The sequence below is a fragment of the Chenopodium album genome, chromosome 11, assembly GCF_948465745.1.
Source record: "Chenopodium album chromosome 11, dcCheAlbu1.1, whole genome shotgun sequence".
NCBI classification, from domain to species: Eukaryota; Viridiplantae; Streptophyta; class Magnoliopsida; order Caryophyllales; family Amaranthaceae; genus Chenopodium; species Chenopodium album.
In genome coordinates this window covers 13,747,361-13,765,402 of record NC_137844.1, presented here as the reverse complement: position 1 = coordinate 13,765,402, position 18,042 = coordinate 13,747,361, and the positions used below count along the sequence as shown (strand labels likewise).

At 35.7% G+C, this 18,042-nt stretch overlaps 2 protein-coding genes across 2 annotated transcripts; one reads left to right on the top strand and one right to left on the bottom strand.

Annotated features, from left to right (window-relative positions):
• Positions 1–2,186: 2,186 nt before the first annotated feature.
• On the top strand, positions 2,187–4,350 carry LOC145568619 (NAC domain-containing protein 41-like). The gene is made up of 3 exons (XM_081628050.1): positions 2,187–3,091; positions 3,522–3,793; positions 3,978–4,350. The coding sequence occupies exons 1-3, from the start codon at positions 2,911–2,913 to the stop codon at positions 4,209–4,211; spliced, it is 687 nt and encodes a 228-aa protein (XP_081484176.1). The 5' UTR covers positions 2,187–2,910; the 3' UTR covers positions 4,212–4,350.
• Positions 4,351–10,953: 6,603 nt separating this feature from the next.
• Positions 10,954–17,989, bottom strand: LOC145566331 (uncharacterized). The gene is made up of 5 exons (XM_081625782.1): positions 17,819–17,989; positions 17,531–17,552; positions 12,540–17,313; positions 11,315–11,468; positions 10,954–11,224 (listed from the first exon to the last, which is right to left on the bottom strand). The coding sequence occupies exons 1-4, from the start codon at positions 17,987–17,989 to the stop codon at positions 11,441–11,443; spliced, it is 4,995 nt and encodes a 1,664-aa protein (XP_081481908.1). The 3' UTR covers positions 10,954–11,224; positions 11,315–11,440.
• Between the last annotated feature and the right edge of the window lie 53 nt (positions 17,990–18,042).

Below are 18,042 nucleotides of genomic sequence, written 5' to 3'. Positions count from 1 at the left end.
AAAAGTATGTTCAAAACTTATTTTTTCTGATTTGATCTTAAATAAGTAATAAAGTCCGAAATTAAATGAACTAAACATGTGGCCTAAGAGATAAGTTAATTTATTACACTTCATCAATATTATTCTTTAAGTGAAGCATAAGTTCATGACAATAGCCAAATAACTACTCTTAACTAAACGGGGTTCACATTAATTTATTATGGACCACTTATTAAGAGATACTCTCTCCTTCCCTTTATTATGTCCCTATTTCTAGCATTATTTATTACTCACATAATAAGTATAGTGTAAATGTTTTACTTAAACATAAATGTCATTATGATAAAATAAAAGTTAATATGTTAAAATAAAAGTCATTGGGTAAAACAAAGGTCGCAATAAAAGAGATTAATACACATTGAACTCTTAATATACTTGTGAATATAAACAATAAAGGTCACTATATTAAAAATTAGGGTTACTATGTTTAATAAAATGTTGGTTGGAACATTATTTTGGACTTGATATTTACAAAAGTTTTAATGAAGGTCAATATGTTAAAATTATGGTCGATTTATTTAACTTCATATTGATTGACACGGGAAGACGTCAGGTACACAATAGTATTATTGTGAACTATATTCACATAAGTTTTTTTGTAATCAGATTGCATATAAGATTTAGGAAATTTTGTGTAGAACTACCCTAAAGATAGGGTCATTTGTGAACAACTATCCAATTTTTTTTATTAATTTGTTTAGAACTACCCACAAGTTTGAAAATATTTGGGTAGCACTACCCATTAGCATTTTTCGTCCAATTAAGACGTTATCGGAGCTCACTTTTTTCACTTTTGTCACCCAATTAACTCTCCCAATTTGTATAAAGGTTTTAATTTACCTTAATTAACCTAATTAAGGTTTTAATCATAATTTATTTTAGGGTTCATGAGTGTAGTATTATTTGGGGATTTTAATTTCTAAGGTTTAGGGGTTTAATTGAATTGGGGTTTTTGCTTATTTTAGCATTAATTGACCATTGTATTGAAAAAAGTAAAAATTGGGTCAAAATAACGTTTTAATGGGACGAAAAACGTTAGTGGGTAGTGCTACCCAAACTTTTCCAAACTTGCGGGTAGTTTTAAACAAATAAAAAAAAAATTGGTAGTTGTTCACAAATGACCCTATCTTTAAGGTAGTTCTACACAAAATTTCCTAAGATTTACACGATTTATTTAATGAATAATAAATGGAGTAACTTGCTAGATTTATATCGGTCACGATCCGAGTACACCACTAGACCTGGCAAATGGGTCATTCGGGTCGGGTATGGGTCGGGTCATTTCGGGTCGGGTCAAGTTCGGGTCAAGTTCGGGTCAAAAGATTATCGGGTCAAGTTCGGGTCGGGTCGGGTCATTTCGGGTTTTGGGTTGATTTCGGGTCGACCGGTAATCGGATCGGGTCGGGTATCGGGTTGAGTTCGGGTCGGGTCAAGTTTGGGTCGGGTCAGTTTGGGTCGGGTCAATTTTCGGGTCGGGTCAGTTCGAGTCAGGTCAATTTTCGAGTCCGATTTTCGGGTCAACTTCGGGTTGTGTCAACTTCTAGTCGAGTCATATTCGGGTGATTCATTGGGTTAAATTCAACTCTGTATATATATTTATTTATTTATTTTTTGATAAAAAATTCACTATATTTATTAAGGCTATTTTTTCATGGATTATAGTAATTGTTTGACTTTTATTAACTTCTTTTTTTTTTTTTATATATTTAGAATTTTAGACTGAGAATCACTTTCAGGATCTCCTGAAACTAAGAGTGATGCTCTAACTAATTGAGTTATACTTCACTCTCTTATTGATCTTAGTTTTAATACGTACTCTTATTATCATTGTCATTGTTGTAATAATTTCTTTGAATTATTCTTATACCCCCTCCGTCCCAAATTACTCTTAACGATTTGACATTTTGCACTATTCACACATCTCACTTTAACCATCTTTTTTAGCTATTATATGAAAGTAAATGTAGTCATGTAAGATGTTGATGGGTCTATTTTAATGTATAATTTCCTAATATAAACTTTTTATAACTTATATAATTATTTACTAAAAGAAGTTAAAGGTCGGGTCATTTTCGGGTCGGGTCAACTTCGAGTCTCGGGTCAACTTCGGGTCGGGTCGTTTCGGGTCTCGGGTCAACTTTGGGTCGGGTCATCTCGAGTCGGTTCGTTTCGGGTTTCGGGTCAAGGTCGGGTCAGTTCCACTTCCGGTCGGGTATGGGTCGGGTTGGGTTATTAATTCGGGTTTTGGGTCAATTTCGGGTCACTGGTTTCGGGTCATTCGGGTCGGGTCATCGGGTCTGAGTCAGGATTGCCAGGTCTATACACCACCATCACCTTTTATTTTATTTTATTTTATTTTATTTTTTAATTTAATTTTTTATATTGTCATATTATCGCAAGTCTTACGTGAATTATCCTTTGCACAACATTATGTTTTTCCATATGGCTAGGAGATGGGACAACTTTGATTTAAAAAAGATTGACTTACTTTTGGTGCCAAGATTAAGTAAAGATGGTAGCATTGAAATATTCTTACTTTGCGAGACGAAGGATCTTAAAAGAAGATTAAAGATACCCTAAGTTTAAAGGATCCAACTTTTCTTTTGTAACACTAGACTTTCATTATATATGCATGCATCCTATTACTATAAGTTAGGTAAACCTTCATATATATATATACTTCGCTCCACCATTGTATAGTAGGGAGGTACTACTACTCCATTTACAATACATAGTTTCTAGTCTTTCTACACACTAATTTAAACACACCTTTACCTCATTGATTTATCCATCTCTTCACTCGATTTCGATTGATCTACTCGAAATTAGTACTTGTCTACGTAAAATCTCAATTTTTTAGTAAGATATTAAATGAAAAAACACAATTTTGTAGGAGAAAATTTGAACAGATTGCCCCCCGGATTCCGATTTCAGCCTACCGACGAGGAGCTTCTTTTCCAGTACTTAAGATGCAAGATATTTTCGCTTCCTCTTCCGGCCTCCATCATCCCTGAGGTCCATTCTCTTAAGTTAGACCCTTGGGAGCTTCCCGGTACGTGTGTCATAATTTGCTCATCATACATTTCCCTTAATCTTCATGTCATTGTTAATAATTGTATTATGGCATAATGGCAGGGATAAAATGCTAGTAAATTTTGGCTTCTATACATATAAGAAATTTAATATTGCATAGTACATGGTACTTTTAACTATAACATAGTTCATAATCACCTCATTAGTCTATTATGCTCTCAAAGATAGGATTGTGGACGAGATTTTGTTTAGGTTAGGGAAAAAAAAGGTATTATTACGTTGGCTATGTCTCATTTTTGTATTTTAAAATTAACACGAATGGTTTAAGTAAAAACTTTTATTGGTATCTGAGAATTGAATAATCCCGATTTCGAATTAGTACATAATCCAATAATTTTCCTATGTTGGTGTTTGTGTCTAAAAATTTTACATTCATGCATATGTTATAGGTGATTCAATGGAAGAGAGATATGTCTTCACCAAGAAGGGAGGAAGGCACAAGAAGCGTAACCAAATTAATAGATCGATTAGGGCAACAAACTTAGGTTATTGGGAAGAGACTGGCTCGGAAATGCATATATCTCCTCCTCCAAGCCAAAATTTTGAAACGATGATGATGATGGGCATCAAAAAAACTTTAGTATATCATATGGGAAGGGCTCCAAGCGGTAGTCCAACTGATTGGTACATGAATGAATATAGCTTAGTCTATAATAATAAGGTGAATTTCATTTCTTAAACTTTGTGATACATTATATGAACCAATCCTAGATTTCAACCATAAGCTTAACCTTGTAATTGAGTTGGCCTGGTCTATTGATACTTTGGTTAAAAATTGCACGAATTTGTATGTTATATAGGGGTAGTATATATACTAATGACTTATATTAATAATTTTCGTGCAGAATAACAAAGGTGTATCCAAAATGGAAGATTGGGTCATTTGGCATGTATTTTTGAAGCAAAGAATTGAAGGAAATGACGATGCAATTATGTTAGACTATAATAATAGTCATTATAGACTAACCTCCAATATTTCATCCCCTTGTTCTTCTTCTTCGTCGTCATCAAATTCATTTGCACATGTTTCTTCATATGAATTACATTCTGATGAAGAGAGTAGCTATAATTTTATGTAATTTAATTTATTCAGCATATCATAATTCTTGTGCTTAATTATGCAGTTTATGCATTAAAGTACATTATTTATATTGCTAATATTGAATTAATTATGACTTTTATATTGAATGTACTCCGTACTATGCTACTCTTCATTTATTCTTTATTTTAAGGTCTTTTAAAAATATGTTTGACTATAAATAGCTTTAATTTTTAATATTTTATGTTCTAAAATAATCTATTAGGAACTCACATAGCTTATATGTTCAAAGTTAATAAACTTTGATTTCAAAAAAAATGAAATCAATCAAACAATTATGACCTACTGGTAAAAGAGTAAATTTATGTAATTATAAGTATAGTGGGACACCAAAGTCAATATGAAATGTACAAACATGCATGCATTGACTTTAAGCATAATAATGAAAGCATAAAGCAAGTAACTTCGTCTACTCGTGCTACTTAAGTACTAAGAAATCTTCCACGTTAAGGAAACAACATACACAAAAGGTAAGACTAGGCAAAATATTATATGCATGGTTATCAACGTAATATCCCTTTTATTTGTGACGACAATTTAACGTGATTTTATCTTTTGAATATTCCATTTACTTTATGGGTCAAATTAAATTTGATAAAGTTGCAAATCCATACATGGAGTCAACAATGAATTTGTGGCAACAAAGACTCAAATCCCAAAAGATTTTGCAATTTTTACCACATCAAGGGATCATATGATAAGGTAAGTCACATCTTAACATGTTCAAATTTTCCCTACCTTTTCTTCTAATTATAAGTTATGATTCAAGAATTATTTATTGATTGAAAGTTGAGATTAATAAGTTAGGATGTAAAAATATATTCTAAATATGTCAAGCAAAGTTTGGTTCGCTCGATATATAAATTAAAGTTCTGACTATATATACTTTAAATTTCAGATATTTTAATTCAATTCTTGCCAATTGAGGATAGTTGAGTGGAGATCCCTTTACCCTTATCTCCTAATAACTTGCAACCCTATCTCATAAATAATGAACCAAATTATAAACCGTGAAGGTTGAGACATGATGGACAAAACAAATGAAAATAAAGTTATATAAATTCTATTTAATACGACAAATCAACTAAACCTACAATGTCAATCAAAACAACCTATGCATAAATGTGTTACTCTTACCAAGTGATCACATGGACATATTTTTTTTTTTTTATATAACAAAATAGATGAACGTTGAAGATGAGATAAGATAAAGCAATATTTTGCATTTCCCTACAACAAAATCATAGAATATCATGAAATCATGCTCGCAACTACGCTTTAGGTTTGCTAGTAAGATCATATCATCTTCCTACACATAAAAAAGGAAACTGAAAAAATATTACTAGGAAAATTAATTAAACACCATTTCAAATCCCTCCTTTATTTCTCTCCTAGATCGAATTTAGAATTAAGCTCCTCCTAATTGTTATAGAGACGCGACGTACGTATGTTCCATTGAATATATACTATCACGCAGCTGCTTGTTGAATGAAATGAGAATTGTGTGAAGTACAAGGAAGGTGATATAACGAATGCATGTTATGAAATATATGTTTTCCTCCTTTTGGAATTCCTATTTTAAACATCTTCACTCTTTTATGCTTCTTCAACATGGTGTTCTTCTCTTCCACTACCTGCTAATTAATTATAATCATGATAGTTATAATAAGACAATAAACCACGATTAATTTAGCATTAAAGGGAGAAAAAGATTAATTAATTAAGATGATAATAATTAAATCAAACATGCGTTATATTTACCTTATTTGAACTAGATGATTCTTGTCGTAACCAATTTTTATCATCTTCTTGGCTGCATTCTTCTACTGGTTCAAGTTGTCCTACAACATCTGCATAGTAGTGTAGAACTTGAAATTTAATGTAACAATATTTACAATTTACAAATTATTGTCACGATTTAATTACTGGTTCTTACTAATTGTTCATCTTAGTCTAAAAATCAAAACAATGAACGTTTAGGTATACATAGAGAGTACTTTGTTATTAAAAAAAAAAAGAAGAAGAAACATAGAGTACTAGTTAATATAGAACATCCCCCATAACAAATAAAACTAATTTAAAAGTAAATTGAAATCAACTTATTAACAATACTTATAAGGAATTCTATAAGGTTATCATAAATCAAAACAGTTTTAGAAAATTAAGGGTTCGTTTGGCATCGCTGTGGTTTTCTGTTTTTTGGTTTTTTGTACTTCCTCCGTTACGTATTATCTGCAACAATTTTCAAAAATGGATGTTACACATTATGTGCAACAAACTAAAACTTTCCTCTTTTAGTAAATTTTTTTATGCATAATTACCAATTTACCCTTATTTAACTTCAATAAACACATCAAATCACATGTTATTAATCTATTAACCTAAATTAGTTCATCCATTATTTAAACCTAACCCACATTCTCTCTCCTCTCACAACCACATCTACCACCAACACCACCACCACGTTGTCTCTCTCCTCCCTCTCAGCCACCACCACCACTTTTCTCTCTCTTCTTTTGGATCTCACACCCACCACACCACAACCACGCACCACTCTGTTTGATCGCCGCCCCTTTTCCTCGGGAAGTAAATCACCGCCACTTTCTCCTCCCCTCATCAGAGCCGCCGCTTTCTCCTCCCCTCGTCAGAGCCGCTGCCACCTTTTCTACCCTTCTCAAAGTCGCTCAGAAAAAAGGATCGTGGTGGGTAATTGATTAGGAAAAAGGAGAATTTGAGTAAGCTTGAAATCTCAGATCTAAAGCAAATTTGGTGAAAGATGATCGATCGTGAAATATCGTGGTGGGTAAGATAGGTGAGGGTGGTGGTGGTTTTCCACGATTTCGCTTAGGCGGTGGGTTTTCGCGATTTCGCTCAGGTGGTGGGGTTCGACGATTTCGCTCGGGTGGTGGATTGTTGATGCGATTTGTCTGGAGTGGGTTTTGGGTGGTTATGGTGATGAGACGGGATGGGGTGGTGGTGGTGAGATGGTGATTACGGGATTACGGGATGAGGTGGTGGTGGTGGTTTTGGGCTTTGGGTAGATGTGGGTGGTGGTGGATGTTGCTACTGGTGGGTGGTGGGTGTTGCTGCTGGTGGGTGGTAGTGGTGGTTGATTAATTTTCCCCCTTTATCTCTCCTACCCTTAATCACAAAGTCTTTACTTCATTAATCACATATTAACAAATTTTGTCTTGGGAAACGTGCAATAAGGTTTGTTGCACATAATGTGTAACGGAGGAAGTATTTTAAAAGTATATTATATATATCACATAATGAATCAAAAAATATTTAAACTTATTAAAATCATGATAATTTTTGAAAACTGGCAACAGAAAAGTGGAAAAACTTTTTTCTTGTTTCCTGTTTTTAGTTTTCAAAAAAACAGAAAACTGAAAACTAAAAATGATGCCAAACAAACCCTAAGATTATGAATTAATGATTAACCCACTCTAAATCAATAATGTGTACTCATTATCTTTTCATAAAGCAAACAAATCTTATAAAAAATGACAAATTTTTATGTACTGTAAAAAAGAAGGTCCAATAATTTTAAATTTAAATTAGCAAAAAAAGAGGAAGATATATATATATAGCCTCTCATGAAGGATCTCCTAAATTGAATTCTCACTCCTAAATTGAATTCTCACATAATTAATTGAACAATACATTTCATCTTGGCCTAACATTATAATTCTTTTTGTCCATTAAACATTTCCTCAATAGGATAAATTTGCATAAAATAAAACAATTTCTATTATAAGCAAATGAAAAGAAATTACCTTGAAGCTCTTCTTCATCAAGAGAATGAACACAATAAACTCGAAAGCTAGGAGAGCTCGGAGCCAACAACTCCGATCTCTCAAGCTCATCTTGATTATCAAACGTGCATTCCTCCTCCTTAATTACTTCTTTATCATGCAAATTATTTTCAAATTTAATTTCATCAACATCAGTATTAATAACATCATTTTTAACATTATTAACATCATTTTTAATGTTATTAACATCATTTTTATCCTCCAATATAGGGAATAATATTATTGATGCACTATTATCATCAATGTTAGAATTTTTTTGAGGGCTATCTTGTTTAAGAAAGGAGGCATGATCGTCATCAGAAACATTATTAGGAGGCGAAATAGACGTTTTATCTTCCTTAGTAATGATCTCTTCTTTTTCTTCTTCTTCTTCTTCTACTTCAGAGCGATGAGAAGTAGTAACGTCACCTGCAAGGAGTTCCTTCTTGGAGAGGCCAGCGTTCCTCCTGGCTAGAAACTCATCGATCCTACGACGAATGATTGGTCGGAGGCCAGCTTCTTGTTCCGGCTCAAGCTTAGATCCTCCGCAACCCATTTTGTCTTAAATATGTTGTTTTACATGCACACATGAAAGATAAAATAGGATGCGTGAGTGTGAAGCATGGATGTTATTTTGATCAAGGATAGATTTGAGAGGAGATGACAAAAAAAAATTAATAAAGTTAGTTTTAAGGAGGAATGATGTATTTTTTGAGAGAATTTAGGGGAGTATTTATTTGAGGATTATTTTGAACTCTAAAATGAAAGGTGCAACGAAATTGGCGCCAACTTGGTTAACAAGAGTGAGGTTTTTTTTTTTTTTTTTTTTTTTTTTTTATAGTTTTTTTTTAACAATATTTTTTGTTATAATGATCAATGGTATAGATTAGATAACTATACTATATGCAATGGTATCAATATAGAGAATATAGGGGTGTATGACGATTAAAAAATGTTGAAAGGCAATCCTTAATTAATTGAACTTCTATCAAACCTATCTTATGCCTTTCTTTTCAAGGTTTAATGTTTAAGAAATTACGAAGTATTAACTTATTTTATGAAACAAAGCATACAAAGGTCTTGGACTCTAACAGATGTGTGACTTGTTTATTTAGATTCCGCTTAGTCTATTTCGGATCATATACATGTGACAATTTTTCCTAGGAGATCCTACAACATTAATGCAGATCCAAGATGTTATGTACCTAGAAAATAGGCCTAATTTATGTGGGATCCCAAATCCCAGCGTTCAAGCTCCTATGTAAGAATGATGCTCAAATTTACACTTCTACTATGAACATATTTCAGAATGAGCTCAAGCTCCTCTGTAAGAACGAGTGCCTGGCATCAATAAATCATCCCACATAAATACGATCAAGGTATGTGTGTACCGACATAATAGTGCTAGGAAACTGCTTGTTCTCACATTTCCTGAGCAGCAAGTCATAAAGCCCAAGGACAGTTCCAATCCCAGCAAGTAACCTTCCCTGAAACTGGGTTAGAGCAAGCGGGAAATCCTCTACTAGGGTCTTCTGCAAAAGCTCAAGTTTTCCACCATCAACAAACCGATAAATGTGAATATATGCTGCATCAAACGATCTTTTGGGAGAAAATTGCAGCGATTTTGCAGTCGCAACAGCTAGTAAAGTACCATAATCCTTGTCATGGAAATACTCGGTACATATGCTGAATGCAACCTCATTGTCCTGAAGCTCCAAGCAATACGTTGTCCCCCCCGTTCTTGAATCAAGAACTCTAAAATGCAAGAAACCCATTTCTCTTCTTCTACTCTAGGATATCTATACCGCTCATCAGATATCTGACTGTCTCCATCAATCTCTTCCATGGAAACATTCTTTTTGTGCAGCTTCACTTTCATCGGTGTTTAAGGCTCGCTTGTCACTCTCAATCACCACCAGAACTCTAACCCCCCCCCCCCCCCCCCCCTCCCTTCTCTGGTTTTTTTTTAAAAAAAATTAATTTTTTTTTCTGTCATACTGTCTTCATTTGTGCACTCTCTTTTTTGTTGCTGTTTCTCAAATTTTCGCTGCTACTATACAATCAAGTGGTGGTACTAGACAGCACGCCGAGCTTACTTCATGAATCATGATGGATCCATGGAAGGTGAAGGTAGGGAGAGAGTAGAAAAGGAAATAACAGTTAAGATTGACCATATGGCTAGAAATGCTGTTGCTCTACCAGCCTCATCGATGGAGACTTCGATTTCTTCTGCAATAAGCTCAACATGCTGTCTAGTACTGCCCCTCGATCAAACAAGTAGGATGGAGACTGGAGAGACGGGGATTTGGGAGAGATGGATAAAGTGCAGTGGGTCTGGAATTCATTCATCTCTGTACACTTTTCATTCAATGTGTCTGATGCTAAGTCTTGAATCCTAGACTAACTGTATGTCTTTTTGCTAACCAAGCTACAGCCTACAGGTTTCTTTTCGGGTGCCTTTTATTAATATTCCTGCTGACTTTCATCGAGAGTTCCTCAGCGGCCTCAGGTACACGAAACACAAATGTGCTTCAAACATCAAGAATATTAATCTCCAGTTCCATTAGCGTCCACCTTCTCTTCAATTATTCATCTGTCATAACCTTAGCTGATGTTCACTTGCTAAAATAATGAGAATTCAAATTATACTGGTAGCCTTATTATTTACTCATTCGGGCTTAACCAATTAAGGTCATACTCTCAAAATAGTGTTAGTGCGATCAGCATCTAGGATCATCTCCTACAGCGTCGTTGTAAGACTTTCATGGTTATCAACTATGATACTGTCAAAATTAAGACTTTCACCATACGCCGACTACCCAAGTACACTCAGCACTGATGATATACAAATTTGGTTATCAACTATGACTCCAAATTTCATGTATATGAAAATTAAATATGAAAGTTTCAAACACTTATTATTTTCGAAAATAAAGTAAAACAAGCATTTGAACTCAGCAAGATGACAAAGCTGCCATGAAGTTTCATTACTTGTACTATTTAACAACTTACACAGCAAAGAAATCAGCTGGCCTAGAAAAACATCAACTTGATATTGTATAGCAGCTCTGTTCTTAGAAACTTTTAATAACACATTTACAAACACGATAATGCTAACAAAGAACACTCTGCTGACCTTAACGGACTGACTGTCAAACTCAGGTTCACCACTATATATTTGCCCTCGAGGAAGTTCCTGAAAGGCAAGTAACAAAGTTAATCAGATTTGATTGCACGAAGGCACTAAAATCTATAAGCTTTAAGTTGTAAAATGTGAAAGAATTACTTGTAAGACGTTTGCCTTTTCACGAAGAACCAAAATAGACAGGTAGAGGACATAAGAAAACCAAGGCTGCTTTAAGTTCCATCCTCTAATAAGTACACCTGATGCTCACAGCAGAATCAGCAATCTTCATTCTGGTTGATTTACACTTGATCTTCTGAGTACATCAAAACACAGATTACCAAATATCAGTATGTTGTTCCCTTTCGAGGAAAACGTTATAATCCAGAAAATAGAGCAATTGATGACTATGTTAGTAAGCTAACAATGTTGAATGTTACTATGTTAGTAAGCCTCCATTGCAGCCTTGCAGGAGAAAATAGAAACATAAACAAACGCTCTGACACGCAGCGGATTTAGCAAATGGTGATGAACAGATGAAGCTCAAGATATCTTGGCAACAGGTACATTAAAAGGATCACATTCCAGATGATTTCTCTGAAGTGACGTTATCCTGTCTCCCTAGGAACGGTTTAGGAAACCATGACTAGAGAGATATGGAAGCATATACTAGGGGTACAGCAGTCCGAAATAATAGCAGATGAGAATTGTAATCCTTTAAACATGCAGTAGGAGTCTGAAGGACAACAAACTAGAGTAGTTTCCAATGCAGAGGATTTACATTCCATATCAGTTTGAAAACTTATTTCTATTTTGTTGTTTTAGTGATCATACATTCATACGAGTACATCTTTTCTAAATAAGTGAGTTTGCAGCAGCACCGTGATGAACTGATGTGAATCCAGAAATCACCCTCAGAAATGTAACTACAGCTTAAATTGATATTCCAATGGCAGACCAAATTTACTTGTACCATTCCTAAATATATCAGGCCTGAGCAGTCGATTAAACTGGTCTAATGTCAATACAAACCCTTAATAACAATCTAAAACCAAATGTTCATAGCCAAATGCTAGAAAACAAGTAACTAAAACAAAGATGACTTCATGGGCAGCAATAAGAGATGAAAAACATAATATATTTAAATTACAGGATTAAATACTGATTTTCTGACCCTTTATGATTAATCATTTTTATACCCTCCTATGAAAAACACTGCAGATCGTAAAGTATTAGATAAATTAACAAAAAAGTTAATAGTACTGATGCTAGCAGAAAATCAAGAGCAACAGCAGCACAGAAACTCACCAACTAACAAAGTAGTAATACAAGTAATAATTTAAAAATCACAGACTTAGTATTAAATAACTAAAGGGAAACAGTTTACCTATGATACTGTATCAGGGAAGGGAAAGCAGAGGATATGAACTCTTCATCCTCAGGAAAGATCTGCAAATTTTTCGACTTCATGAAATAAGTAACAGCATCCTCATCAAAGTCCATCAAGAATCCAAACTTAATGAGCTCGGAAAGTGGATGAATTTTATCCTCCTCATCCCAAAGCAACCCTTCAGATACCACTTGAGAAAACCTTGTTGCATATTCTACGACAGTCTTACGAGCACCTGATCTGTCGAGTTTCTGGGCGAAAAACTCAGAAGTATCTCTCTCCCAGCGCACCAATTGACGCGTGCTAGCTGTGACATCACTACCTGAACTCATCATTAAGCTGTAGGTTCTAGTAATGGGGTTTGGACTCATAAAGACTTTGACATTGAGGAGCTTTTTAACAGCTTCATGCCTCCGTTTTGTTTCTATATTCAGTGAGGGATCGGAGAGAAATCCTAAAATGATCATTACAAGCCCCTTCACAATAAAAGCATCCTTCAATTTCGCCACAATCAGTTCTCCATGATCCACAGCAGACAGCTCTGATATTTTAACAGAATCTGATATCTTCCTTACCCCGATCTTGGAGTACGTATCAAAAAGTAAAGCTCGAGGAATCGAGGGATGGTTTCTTGCAGGACACCAGACAAAGAAAGAGTAAGGAGAAGCCATTTCAAAAAGATCTTTCAATAAGAGATCATTAGGGAGGAAAATGTCCTGCTTATTAAGCAACAGAATATCACCCGAGCCATAGGAATCTGCAGGGATTTTAGACACACTTTTAGAAAATACTTTCTTAGTATCTTTGTTCCAGTGCCTAATAACATGCACCCAAAAGGCACAACAGTCATCGTGTGATATCACACGCCTCGAATTCTCCCATTCCATCCAAAGCTTACAGTAATCATCAGTTGAGGGTCTGTTTTTAACATCAAAGGCCTTACAGAAGAAAGTAAGCAGCTTCGGCTTGTAATTCTTCTGATCCAAAACATGCAACCTAGAGCTGAACAGATGATTATCATCATGCAAAACACATTCCTCCGGAGCAACCCACACACCATCATCAGAAGTTGTCGGGATCCAAATTTGCACAGGAGCGTCTTTTTCTGGCTTCCAGTCAGCTTCACTCAGGAATTCATAGATACGCTCAATCTTAGCAAACTCATGAAGGGACTTGATGTGAAATGCAAGCAGTGAGTTTGCAACATTGCTGGACAGATCAACTATAACTCCAATATCAGCAAGCTCGCTTTTATAGGACAAAATATTTGCCCCATAGTACTCTTCATCAATGAAAGGACCATCACATCGCTGCAACGAAGACTTTTTGTTCGGATCAAATAGCATGCATTCTTTTGAGGACATATAGCCAACAGTGGTCTTCAACCACTTTGTCTCGTGAATCTGTTTCAAAAAATCCTCTGGGAGGGGATCTTGGCTTTTCCGGAAGCTTCTAATGCATTCGAGCAATGACATGACACATACAGGAGTAATTTCACTTGGATTTTGAGGTAAAAAGATATGAGAAAAAACAAATTGTGAGCCTTCCTTGAAATCAGTCACTACACCCATTCTCTTCAGCTCATCTTTGAATTCATGTATGCCTTTCCCATAGCAGCTCTCCCTGTCATCAATAAAAGGAAGCAGCGTAATCTCAGAGATTGGATGCCAATCTGAATCATACAAAATGCAATCCTTGGGTGGCCTGTAGTCACCAAGGCGAGTTCTTAACCATTTAGCATCTCGAATACATGCTCTGAGATCAGCATGAAGGGTGAACGGTGTATCCTTCAACTCTTTATAACACGAAATGAATTTGAGACCATTATCTGCAGTAATCTGTTGAATTGTTGCTCGTTGCTTAAACTCTATAGAAAATGCCTTAGTTGCACCATCAAAATCAACCACCACCCCAATTTTCTGTAATGCTTCTCTGTACTTGAATATTTTGTCACCATATAAGCTGCCGTCAATGTATGGGAAACCCTCAAATATCTGTAAGATACATCCCCATTCACGATCAAATAAGAAACATTCACGGGGATACTTGAAGCCGACACTTGTGCGCAAGCATGCAGAATCTTTCATTGTAGTCACAAGTTTTGCTGATGCATGAGGACACTTTTTGATGCATTTGAGAGAGAAAATGAGATGGGCGGGCATTAGAGTGCTCCAGCTTACTGAAGGTTTAAGATGGTTAAGCACAATCTGATGCTTTCCTTTGAAACCCACAGTAATACCAAGTAGTTCAAGCTCAACCTTGTATTCTTGAATACTGCACCCATAATACTCTTCATCAAGAAAGGGAATCTGACTGAATACTGAAGCAGATGTCCAGCTTTTATCAAAGAGAACAGTTTCAACCGGGGACCTTTCACCACACGAGGTCTTTACCCATCTCACATTTTTGATGGCGTTGACAATCTCATCCACTGACAACATTTTCTCTCTCAGATATTGTATAAAATTAAGCAACGCGATAACCTTGGTTCTAGTCAAATTAGAAGAAGTAGCCAGAGCCATGAGATGATTTCCGATGAATTTACATGCTTGACCATAATCAAACATCACCCCTATTGCTTTTAGCTCCTCCTGATACTCATTCAATTTATAGTCATAGAATTGCTGATCAACCAAGGGAATATCAACCATTTGGGAGCCATTCTGCAGCAGACTTCCCCATGATGAACTCGAAAAAAATGATTGATTAGGAGGTTTGTAAACAGGATGACCACTCATAGTTACCCTCAACCAGGTTCCATTCTTAATGCAATTCAAAAATTTATCAGGCATTCTGATTCCTTTATATCTTATCTTCTTAATCCAATCCAACATCAAGAAAACATTTTCTTTGTTCAATGGCCCATTTACAGTAGGGAAGGCAGCATCTGGAGGACATGCGTCAGGAATATCAGAGGCACCGGCATATCTTTTGAGGAGCTCCATCAGTTTCTTTTCCGGAGTAAAATAACCAGCATATCGCGCAGAATGCAAATATTCATCAGATAGTACCACATAATCTTGATCCCTCCAAAAATTGGAACCACCTATCAGATTCACCCATTTGCTCCCGTTGGCAGGAACTAGTACACCCTTTCTTCTTACAGATACACCTCTGAAATTGTTCACTAGTGGCATGCAATCACTTAATTGTCGTAACTGTATCTCATTCAAAAATCCATTGGAAGATGTGTGATGTAGAAAATGTGCAAAAACAAATACCATTCTGCAGTTGTTTCCCACTGAGTGGTGAAGCTCTTTTGCAAATTCATCCATGCGAAAAGTATTAACATTCACATAGTCATTCAACCAGGTAAGTACATCTTTCACTCCTAAGATGGCCCTTTGCGTTTTCTCGGGTAAGAAAACTAGTCTTGCAGCAGATCTAAATTCTTTACTCCAGTCTATCATCCATGAAATATGTTGTGCTTCTTGAGATCGACACAAACGTAGACCACTTGTCTGAGTAGCTTCATTTATGCTAAGAAGAGATACATACCCAGAATCACCTACATACTTCAGTAGGGGTATACTTACCATATTAGCCGTAGCAAAACTTGACCAATACCGCGCAAGAAATTGAAGCAACTCAATATAGATCTCTTCCCCAACTCCCATGACAAGATTACAACTCTGGATGCACTTTGGGTACCACTCTGTGTCAACGGGCTTCACACCAAGGAAGCTAAGCACATCGTTGTACCTGTCTACATCGAAAGAAGAATGCAATATATTCTTTCCTAGAGATGAAAGATTGTGCAATTCCATCCCTTTCTGCTTTGCCTTCAACAATATCTTCCAGAAAGATTGGTTCAACCGGGCAACTTCTTGAGGTTTATGGAAAATTTTCTGGTCAGAATGCGACTCAGATGGAATAATATTTTCCAGAAGCAGTCTCCTTTTGATTGAATTCCTGATTGCATCTAACTTTGGGTGACATGCGTCTTTGACCGGCAAGAAAGCAAACATGGATGCCAGAGAAGAGGTAGGCGCATCTTCCCTCATCTTGACAAGAGCAACAAATGCATTGACAAAAGCAGAAGGAATGCAGTCTAGAATCCCTTGGTTCCATATGTCATCCCACAAAATAGTCTCACGAGATGATGGAAGAAGGAAATCTGCCTGAATTATGAAAGGCAAATTTGTAACTGTTTCAGTCGGAAGATATGCATAGATTCCAGGAGATATCATTCCTCTATTCAGACGCTTGCCAAATGGAAAGGCCAATGTAATAGACCACTCCTCGAGTTCCTTCCTCTTTTCAACCTTGTTTTCATCCTTGACACGAAACTTCTGCCTCCACATATAGTAGCCACATTCACCATCGCTGTCAGGACTACCTTCTTCTTCTGCCATCAAATGTACTGTATACGACTCAGCATCAATATCCTTCTTTGATTTGAAATCCGTTTCAGAAGAAATGGAAACAGCTCGTATGATGTTGAGTTTTGGATCCTCACTGTGCTCTTTCACTGAAAGACGCTTGATTTTTGAGAGAAACAAGAGTAACTCAGGATGGATACTTGAAAGCTGCTCCTTCACAGCTTTCACTTTATCACCCTTCAAAGGCAGTATCAGTGTAGTAGTCGGAAGGGCTCTATTACTGCCATACACTTGCTGGATATCAGCCACTGAGGGATATTCAACCCACTCAGGTACTATGTAGGCTACATCACATTGAGGACATGGTGCTTCACTGAAACGAATTTGATAGCCATTACTAAAGATATAGGGATGAGCTGTCAGTAGAAACACGCTTTTGAACCCAATTCCTGTGACAAAAAAACCACAAAATCAATTTCATTAGAGATAAGGGCCTTAATAATGAGGTAAAGAACATTTAAACATGGTCAGTTTTGTTCAGCTTCTGATATTAATGTGGCAGAAAGGTGTCAACAAGTACAATATTTGTGGATTACATAGCTATGGTAAGCTATACAAAATTAGAAAAAAAAAATAAAAAAAAAAAATAAAAGCCTTAGACAATACTCTGTGATTGTTCAACAGAAATCTACAAAAAAAAACATTAACAGTAGCCTAATTGCACTTTACTTGTAATTTTTTCAATACGAGCAGAAATAGTGTTTGGTAAGCTATAAGAAATAATGGAAATGCAAGGATTGTCCTATGCTAATGTTCATGTTGATGCAATTGTATTCCAGAGTATGTACTTCTCTTCGTAAATTTGCATCATCAATCATTTACCATTTAGAGGAGGCACTGAGTGGGAATGGAAATTAAAAGAAATTCAAATACTATGAGGAGAAAAAGCATTACCATGGACTCCTTCTGTGCGACATAATTTACAAAGTTATATATGAGCTCGTAGCAACTAGCAATTACAGTCATGTACACCAAAAGGGCTATTAGTGCCTCATTTATTTGGAGGCACTCGATGCAGATATTATATTGATTTCTACAAGAAATATATGAGACATCAAACCCCATATTTATGAGTTAAAGCTCAAATTTTTTTTTTTCTGATGTTCACTGAAATCAAC